The following is a 9,831-nucleotide window of genomic DNA, read 5'->3' as shown; positions in this document are numbered from 1 at the left end:
CAAATTTTTTTTTTTTTTTTTTTTTTTGGTTTTTTGAGACAGGGTCTCACTATGCAGTGGAGACTGACCTGGAACTCACTCTGTAGCCCAGATTGGTCTCGAACTCACAGCAATCCTCCTGCCTCAGCCTCCGTAGTGCTGGGATTACAGGCGTGCGTCACCACGCCCAGCTGCAAATATCTATCTCAACCTAATGTTAATTCCTTCTTGAAATGTATAGTTTCTGACATAGATATACAGATACCTTCCCAGGCTTATTCCTAATTTAATACCATACACTATCTCAAAACTTTTTTCAAGACTAACAAAGCAATGTGCCAGGGATTTAGCTCAGTGGTTTCACTGACTACCTTGTAAGAGCAAGGGCCCAAGTTTGATCCCTGGTGCCCCCCCCAAAAGATTAACAAAGTAATGAAACAGAAATAAAACAAACTACTTAAATGGATTTCCACCAGATATCAGAATATCTTCTTACCCGTACTAACATCTGAATTAAAGAGATTTCCATCCTTTTTTCCCTCTCTGGATTTAAAAAACTCTTTGAGCACACTATACATGCAATATCATATTTAAACAGTGTAACTTCATTATACTTCTCCAAAGAGCCACAAGAAGATCTAGAACTGAAATCAATCAAATCTTTTATTTTATATGCAGATTAAACCATGAATATTTTCTACTCATTTATTCTGTTTTAAAGGGTCTAACATACCTTGAATATCCTTGAAAATGCTGTGCTTGTAACTGGGACGCCACAAACAATGACGATGCTATTGCCAATAACTGGTTTTTCTCGCTCTCTGTTAACGTGTGTCCTGAGGGAAATCAACTAATCAGTCAATCAGCCATATATATAACACTAACATCAATGCTTCTGACTTACAGATTTACAAGCCATTCAAACATGAAGTTGGTATTGTATGAGGCACAGGAATCAGGAGTGCAAGACTATTCAATAAGATAAATCTTGCTCATTGAAAGTTTGTTGACTATATTGGGAAGAAAGATCTTAAATACACACACAGAACAAAATTATTATAAATAAGAAGGCCATACCTACAGAGATCTCTAGGAAAAACTTCAGTTCCCCACATTATCTTCCCCAACCAAAATTTTTCTTTTAAGGAAAGTGAAGATAAAGGGCCAGAAGCTGCAGAAGGAGTGATAGTACTCAAGAGCAAGTACAAGGCCATGTTTCTAGTGCAAAGGATTCAAAGAAAATAAAGGTGTGTTTCTCTAGCCTCTGTGCATGCAGTCAAGGCTTGAAGCCCAATCAGTCAAGCAACCAATTCTCTCCCTCATTCTCTTTTCCCACCATAATGTCACTGGGCCTGGTGCAGTGGACTAGCCTAGGAAGACCGCCTGGTGTAGCTGAGCGCAGAGAGGGAGCCTGCTCTACTTGCAAAGTTCCTCAAGAAGTGGGTGTGAACTCAGACACTCCAGAGTCTGCAGGTTAGCATATCTTTCTTTCTGTAATCACAATTTCTAATGCTATTCATCACACTACTCTATAAAGATAGCACAGTATTAAATGGCATAGTAGGAGCAATGAATGCTGGATCAGTAAGATGCTATTTATAAAATTCAAAAAGAGGGAAAAAACAGGTAGTTATTTGAACTTATTTGAAAGAAATTAATGAGACATTAGATCTAAAAATCACTCAAAATAAAATAAAAGTATAAACATTTTAAATTAACATATGAACATTTTGAAGATCTGTAGCACATGTTTCTATATAGGCAAGTGCTTCATGAAACCCAAGGGTAAGGAAAACCCAAGTAATCCAACCTCTTTGAGTCAAACCTAAAAGCTATATTATCTGTAGTACAAATGTGGGATCTCCCAACTGGTTCTGGGAATTTAATCACAGATCCTCAAGGTGGGTGACCTCATAAACCACATTCTTAAAGGCTTTGAAAGTTCCTGACTTTCTCCATATACCGGAGGACTTATGAAGACATCTCACATGATTCCATAATTAACTACCCTGTCTTAGAGTACTACAGAAATTGAAGTTCTCTAAGTGTAGCCCTTAGATGACGGAGAATCCCTGTGAGCCTTGCATGGCAGCAGGATCAAAACTAATTTCCCAAAAGTAAGATTTATTAGCTTTGTTGTTTTGTTTTTAAACTCTCATTTTCTGTGAATACTGCAGTTTCACAGATCCAAGGGACACATGTATCGATGGATATATATCACTGCTCTTGTGTCAACACATAACAGATTAACTGTCATTACTTTTGTTTTTAAGAGTAGGAAAAATTTATGAAGGGAAAGAAAACTTCGGTCTAAGAGAGAAAGAAGGGGGAACTGTCATTACTTTTAAAATGAATCAGTAAACAAGTATTCCATGGTTTACAATGTGGCAAACATCATCCAATATAGTCACAAAGCTTTCCAGTGCTTAAAGATGAGTGCTTCTCAAAAGTCACTGGGCATCTAGTCACCTGGTTAAAGCTCAGATCCCTGCATTTCTCCTGAAGAGACTGGTAGAAGGAATAGAGGGGGGCCTGCTCTGCACATTTTTAACAAGCTCCAGAGCGAGTCATAAAGATCAGCCAAGTCATAGGGTCTCACTCTCAAATAGAACTCCTGCGCTCAGATTCATGTTTCCCAAACTTTGTAAAGTAACCAGGAGGAGAAATTATCGGAGCACTTTGAATATGTTTCATGAAAACTGTGTGTGTTGGGGGTACATCTGAATTCAGGACATGAAATGTATTTCTTCTGGTGAGTCACAGTCAAAATACATGTACTTTTTCAGATGTATATGCACAAAACATCATCAGTGAGGGAAAAGGCAACATACTACAGGCCTCTGGCAGCAAAACAACCACTATTTCACTCGGTCTAAGCAATTGCTAGCACACTGACTGAGCAATACCAAGAAAGTCCTTTCCCAAATAAAATCGACCACCATCCAATCATATCTCTTGGGCAAATTGATATGATGCCTCTCAAGTCATTTTATTGAGTTTCCACTTCAAAAAGTATTCAGGTCCAAACAGGCCATTTATAAGACAATTGATCACAACTAACATTCTTAGAAAAGTTATAGCACAAAGCTGTTCCTGTTTACACACCAGAGTGACCTTGACTCCTGCATGTTCCCCTGGTGGCCTGATAGCAGAAGACATATCTAGGGCTAGAGATATAGCTCAGTGGTTCCACCACCTGCCTTGCAAGCACAAGGACCTGAGTTTGATCCAGTACCAGGATCCTTGACTCCTGCATGTTCCCCTGGTGGCCTGATAGCAGAAGACATATCTAGGGCTAGAGATATAGCTCAGTGGTTCCACCACCTGCCTTGCAAGCACAAGGACCTGAGTTTGATCCCCAGTACCAGGAAAAAAAAAAAAAGAAAGACATCTGTCTCTTTGGGCCAGGGATTTAGCTCAGTGGTTCCACCACCTGCCTCGCAAGCCCAAGGGCCCAAGTTCGATCCCCGGTACCAAAAAAAAAAGAAGACATGTCTACCTTTGGACTGCTTGCCCTGTGGTGACAGTGAGCTAAGCTGGTGTCCTGTTAAACTCATCTGTACTACATTCTTGGCCCCAAACTAACAAGCTAAGACAAAGGCACTCTGTTTACTTTTCCAAACCAGATCTCATCCATAACTAACCTTTGGAGGTGCCATGAAGGGAGCTAAGAACATGTGCCGGCTGCCAACCCACTAGAATGGAAGTCTCAGTAGGGCAGCAAATTCTTCTGCTTACTGAGCAAGCCGCACACTAAGAACTTTGAGGCATGGTATGTATTTAGATGCTTTCAGATTCTTCCTATTCTGTTTTGCAAGTGTGAACATAAACCACAGACTTCTGAAGGGTTCTGAAGTGATAATGAATTACTCATTTTGTTCCCTAGCTTAAGAGTCAACTTTCTTAGGTTGCAAAGACAGTAAAGAATCATCTTTCAGCTTTTCATTTTCTAAAATCCCACATCCTTGTGGGCTTGTGTCGTCAAAAAATTCAAGTTAGTGGGGATTGGGATGGGGAAAATGTGCATATTTAGGCAATAATCTTTACTTAAAAATAAGCTAAAGTACTTTCTTCAGCAATTTCCTTGGAATGAATATATATATATATAGATATATATGCACACACAATATACATATACATATATGTGTGTGTGCACATATATCTATATATATATTGAAATGTATCTAAATCCTTACTCATTTGCAAATACTTTGTGAAAAATACTGATCGGGCCAGAGATGTAGAACAGTGGTACCTCACCTGCCTGGCAAGCACGAGGTCCTGAGTTCAATTCCCAGTACCGAAAAAAAAAATATATATAAATACTGATAAATGAAGGATCTTAGGTATAGTACTCTTGAGTCAAGTTCTTTCCTATTTTTAAGTTCTCTTCCAGTTTATATAATCAGAAGATCATCTCACTGAATGTTCTGTGCATATGAATTTTCTTTCTTTCTAGAAGCTTTAAGTCTTTTGTTCTTAATATATCCAGAAGTTAACTTTTTTCCATTAATCCTTTCTGAAACTCAGTAAGTTTTTCTAACATCTCAAGAATTTCTTAACAATAATGATGAGTCCCCTATTCTTTCTTTTAAAGTCATCTTTCATTTATCAATTTTTCTTTTCATGAAACTCCTATATATCCATTTATATATAAAATCTTGGAATCTTCCTTCGATATCTCTTATTTTGTGAATAGTTTTTTTCTTTTTTTGCTACATATTTTGGGATACATCTTCCATTTATTATCTTGAGTCACTGATCTGGTTCCTAGTGGTGACCATTTATCTTTCACTTTGCAGAAATGTTTTATTTAATTCTAAATATGATGGTGTTTAGTTCATCAAGTCTTTCTCCTCTAATTTAATACCATTAACTATTCTGTCTTTCAGTGAGCACCAATCATCTCTCCCACAATAGCAATTCTAAAACTGAGCACCACCTGTCCTCAAATTCTACATCTTTCTCCCTAGATGGGTAATCCGTTTCCTTTTTGCACTAGTGGTTCTGTTTGCTTTCAATACTCAGGTCAAAGGGTTAGGCAGTGGTTTGATGGTAAATGTTTACCAACCAACTGGGGTATGGAGGAAGGAGAAAAGCCCCAGTGCATAGCGTTTGCTAATTTCTTTATAGTAAGTACTATATTCACGGCTAGTTCCAAACTACCAATACGCGTCCAAGTGGATGGCTTGTGAATCCAAGCACACATGGCTCTCACACACTGGACAGCAGCCCCAGCACACAGTGAACAGAATCCTCGGAGAAGTGCTGCAGTTGTCTCAGATGCTACCTCATCCTTCAGGCAGCTGTGATTCCTCATATCAGACTGGCTTCTTTTTTCTCTGCTCTCAAAACATCCTGGTTGTCTTTACTTAGCATTTATTCTATCCTGCAGTGCTGTTAGTTTTTCATATGTATATTTCTGTGGTGTTAGCTCCTTAATGACAGGAAAAATGTTCTGCCTTTGATTTCCTTCTAGAGATGATATCCATTATTTATTGAATTACTTTATTGACAGTCCAAATAGTGTAATATCACTTCTAAAGGTTTTTAAATGTTTCATTAAATTCAGTAGGAAAAAAAATAAAATTCATTATATACTTTTTGTATTAGATTCAAATTTTACCAAAAATCTGTAATTTTCCAAAATAAAAAGATAATTCTGGTCATTTCTTTTTATAGGGCTTGAAGTTGTAGAAAGGTAATAAAGAAATAATTTCAAACCAAACTATCCTTCTTAAAATATCTTCATTTTCCTTTTATTTTGAATCAAAATATCTCCTTCCTCACTTTCCACTTATTTTTCAGAATCAAAAGAAAGTAATTTTTCAACTAGAATCTAAAAGGTTGACAAGAACAATTTTTTGTGTATCCTGATTTTTAACCTGTAACATAGTGATTTCGGTGTTTATAGCTAAGAAACTCTAGTAAAATTTTCCTAATACATAAATAGATTTGGGGAAGTAAATGCATGTAAGAGAAAACTTTATTATTCATAAAGACAGGCACTTGCCTATGAATAGTGCCTAGGAGACCAGGACAGATGGGAAGCAGATGGGTAATCCCAAAAGGGCAAAATGACCCAGCCTCAAACATATTGAGAAGATCCTGAATTAACTTCAGTTGCCACTTCCTGCTGTCTCTTTCGGGCACATATATCAAACAATCAAAGTTGATAGTTTAATATATCTGAGATTTGCTCTAGGGAAAAAAATGGATAAGGAAAAAATGAGAAAGAACAGAAGAGTAGCCATTCAGAGAAAACTTAACTGACATTAGAAGAATATGAAATAATTAAGAGGCAGACATCAAATATAAGTATACACGTTGAAAGTCCTCAGGGCCACAACAATATGTTGTGTGCTCCACTGATAGGTTCAGTGACTTATGAATTTGAATCCTAGCACAACTAAAAGCATACTTGTTACTCACACTGGAACTGAAAATTCCTGACAAGGGCAGGAGACTTAGCTCATTGGTACAGCACTTGCTTGGTATGTGCACAGCCCCGGGTTCAATTTCCCAGCACTGCACACACAGAAAAAACACAGAAGGAAAGAAAGAAATCCTAGGATCAATTCCCTGGCTTTATTGTTTTACCAGTCATTTAGCCTTATCAATCTGAGTTTTTGCTTTCTCGTGTGGAAAATTAGGGCTGAGACTAAATAACTCCAAAAGGCTTTTTAATGATTTAATGATATATTTTTCATTAATCCTTTAATGATGATTAAGTTTTTTTTAATGACAATTAAAAAGACTATGTGGACAGGCATTGTAGCACAAACCTATAATCCCAGCACTTTGAGAGACTAAGGCAGGAGGATCACAGATTAGAGCTCAACCTGGGCAATTTAGCAACTTATTGAGAACCTGTTTCAAAATAAAAAGGGCTGGTAGTATGTAGCTCAGTGTGGAGACCCTTGATCAATCCCTACTACCTCTTAAAAAAAACAGTTTCTGTGATCGTGTCCATGCTGATAATTCTTATCAAAAAGAAATGTAATGTGTTACACATATCATGTCATTGAAAACTGAAATATTTAGGTTTTAGATTTTAATTAAATTTGAATAAATTCTGAGTTTGAAGGGGACTTCCTTCTTGAGAAAATCTGGAACATCTTCTATTGTTGCTAAATGCACATCAACCCCCATCAGAAGTTTTAAATGCTTCATATCCTTCTCCTATGGGATATTTCACCATATATACATAAATACTCATATTTAAATGTATGTGTATATAACCAATGCACTCATAATAGGTTTATTCTAAAGGTTCCCTGAAGATTTTACCTGTTTTCTCCTTCTGCCTACTATTTCTTATCATACCACCTTCACAGACACATTAGGTAGGCACACATAAGTCCCAAATTCACTTCAAAACTTGCTATGACTTTTAGTTAAACTTTAGAAAGGACAGATTAAAACAGAATCAGAACAGAATAAACTGCTTACTTGGTTACAGATAATTTAAAATATCCAAAGTAATCCCTTCTCATCAATACTACAGGTAAAATTCTTTTCATTACTTCAACAAATGTTTCCTTAGTGTCTACTATGATTTGTTGCTAGGGAAACAATAGGAAGTGATGATTTAAGTGGTTCTGAACTAGGGAACCAAGTGGTATTAATGAAGTAATCATACATATATAAAAGTGAATCATACTAAGAATATACTTTATTCTATATTTTTTAAAAATTCAAGGTTTTAGGGGAAAGAACTAATGAATCATTAGTCTTTGTTTTAGGAGCCCAAATGAAAGAAATTCTTCATTTCTGTTCATTCTACTAATAAAATTCTAACACTAAAGTTGTAAAAAAAAAAAAAAAAAAAAAAAAACAACTTCAAATCAGTTATCTCTTGTTAATCTCACAAGCCTGCTCTAAATTCTGAATTAAAAATTGCATTCAATAGCTCAACTATTTGAATCTACACATAGCTCCTAACATCACTGTGTAAGTCACTTAATATACTAAAATAGTATAAATGGAAGACTGACTAACCTCCACACATTTCCAAATTTATTAGACTTTGATACAAAGGCTTCTGGTTTCTACCTCATATAACTGGAGTCTCAGCTATGTCCTATGGATTTCTTGATGATATACATTAGCCACATTTCAATGCTCACTAAATGGTGCCCTCTATCTCTCACTTGGCCATCCTTTTTTTTCCTCTGAGACAGGGTTTTGCTATGTACTTCAGGCAGGCTTGAACTCGCTATGTACCCCAGGCTGGCCTTGAACTTGTGGCGATCCCCCTATCTCAGCCTCCTGAGTGCTGGGATTACAGGCGTGCACCACCATGCCTACCTGGTCAACCATTTTTCTATGACTTAGAAACTCTCACTGATAACTTTCCAGTGCAAAATTTCACAATCCACTCATTTCTTTATTTATAACTTTGTGAAACTAAAAACCATCATCTTCTTAGCTATTTTTATTTTAATTGATAGAATTAACATCTGCTTTTCTTAAATTTTCAATGTTATTTTTCACATACATATTTGAAGAGATCCTGTACACACTCATATCAGAAGAGAATATAAATCTGATTTGACTTTCAGAAACTGGAAGTGTAGGTAGACCAATGGTCTGCCTACATTTTGCCTATATACTAAACTCTCAGAACACTCAACATGGCTGAATTCCTTACTCAACAGAACTGCAGATTATTACATTAATGAATTACATATGAATGCTTAAAATCATGACAGTCTATAGTCTAGGGTACTCTAAATGTGTAAGTCAAGGATAATATAAGCCAAAAGCCTTAATTTCAAAACAGAAAAAAGTATACATTAAATAAAGTATAAATATAATTATTATAAATAATAAAATATTTCAAAACATACAAACCTTTAAAGCCATCGGGATATACATCAGAGAGAAATTTAGTGCTGAAATCTCCTTTTACAAAGCGTGAGTTGATTATCACCTCTCGTAGTAATGCAATGTTATGGGTAACACCTTAAAAATAAAATCATATCAGGTTGAACTGAGGAACAAAAGTCAGATAAAAATCTAATTCTTACAATGTGGAGAAATTTGTTTTTAGTGTATGATGATCTAGAAGGAACTATACAAGATTTCTTATTTCTGGTTTCAATTAACAACAAATACCTGAACGTGTGGTATCAATAAAACATTAACTGTAAATCAAAGGAGCTTGTTACTGCCAAGTCAATTCAGTGTCAGAAATAAATGACTTTTCAACAAATTGCACTGGAACTAGTAGATATCCATTTGGAAGGAACGGAAGGAGAGAAGGCTAGAATTCACCCCAATTCACCCCAGAGATAAATGTTTAATACTGAATAAATACTTTGAAGATAACAATAAAGAGTGCAATAACTATTGCTATTCTCTAATTCTTTGGTTATAAAAATGTGCTTTATTTTTTCATAAAAGAAAAAAAATTAACTCAAATTGATTATAACTCAAGATGTGAAGCCTAAAATGAATTTAGGCCTTATAAAAGAAAAACGAATCTGTGTTACATTGAGGTAGACAACAGATTCATAGTATACAGAAGACACACACCATAAAATTATCAAAATTGTACTTAATCAAAAATTTTCAAGTCTGCTCTTCAAAAGATATACTTAAAATGAAATGAGCTGGGCATGGTGGTACATGTTGATTGTCCCAGTACTCTGAGAAGCCCAGCCAATGGGATGGAAAGTTGAAAATCAGCCTGCGCATCTTAGCAACTTTGTGAGATCCTATCTTAAAACAAAAAATAAAAAGGGTCTGGGGATGTAGCAAAGATCTTGGATTCAATTTCCAGTACTCCCTCCACCCTAAAACATACCCAAAAAGACAAGTTGCAGGCTGAGAGAAAATACCCACTAT

General features: G+C 35.9%; 1 protein-coding gene across 2 annotated transcripts in view; it reads right to left on the bottom strand.

Annotated features, from left to right (window-relative positions):
• Positions 1–9,831, bottom strand: part of Pcca (propionyl-CoA carboxylase subunit alpha) — a 372,170-nt gene that overhangs the window by 150,774 nt on the left and 211,565 nt on the right. For both annotated transcript variants that reach the window (XM_010604603.2, XM_010604604.3), the window contains exons 17-18: positions 8,836–8,946; positions 713–815 (exon numbers count right to left, since the gene is read on the bottom strand). In XM_010604603.2, coding sequence (XP_010602905.1) covers positions 713–815; positions 8,836–8,946 — 214 coding nt within the window. The remainder of the gene's footprint in view (positions 1–712; positions 816–8,835; positions 8,947–9,831) is intronic.

Source organism: Fukomys damarensis, unplaced genomic scaffold (assembly GCF_012274545.1).
Source record: "Fukomys damarensis isolate Sample0158 unplaced genomic scaffold, DMR_v1.0_HiC HiC_scaffold_6, whole genome shotgun sequence".
In the NCBI taxonomy this organism is placed as follows: Eukaryota; Metazoa; Chordata; class Mammalia; order Rodentia; family Bathyergidae; genus Fukomys; species Fukomys damarensis.
Note: the sequence above shows the minus strand (reverse complement) of the source record. Positions and strands in the feature narration are given on the sequence as shown.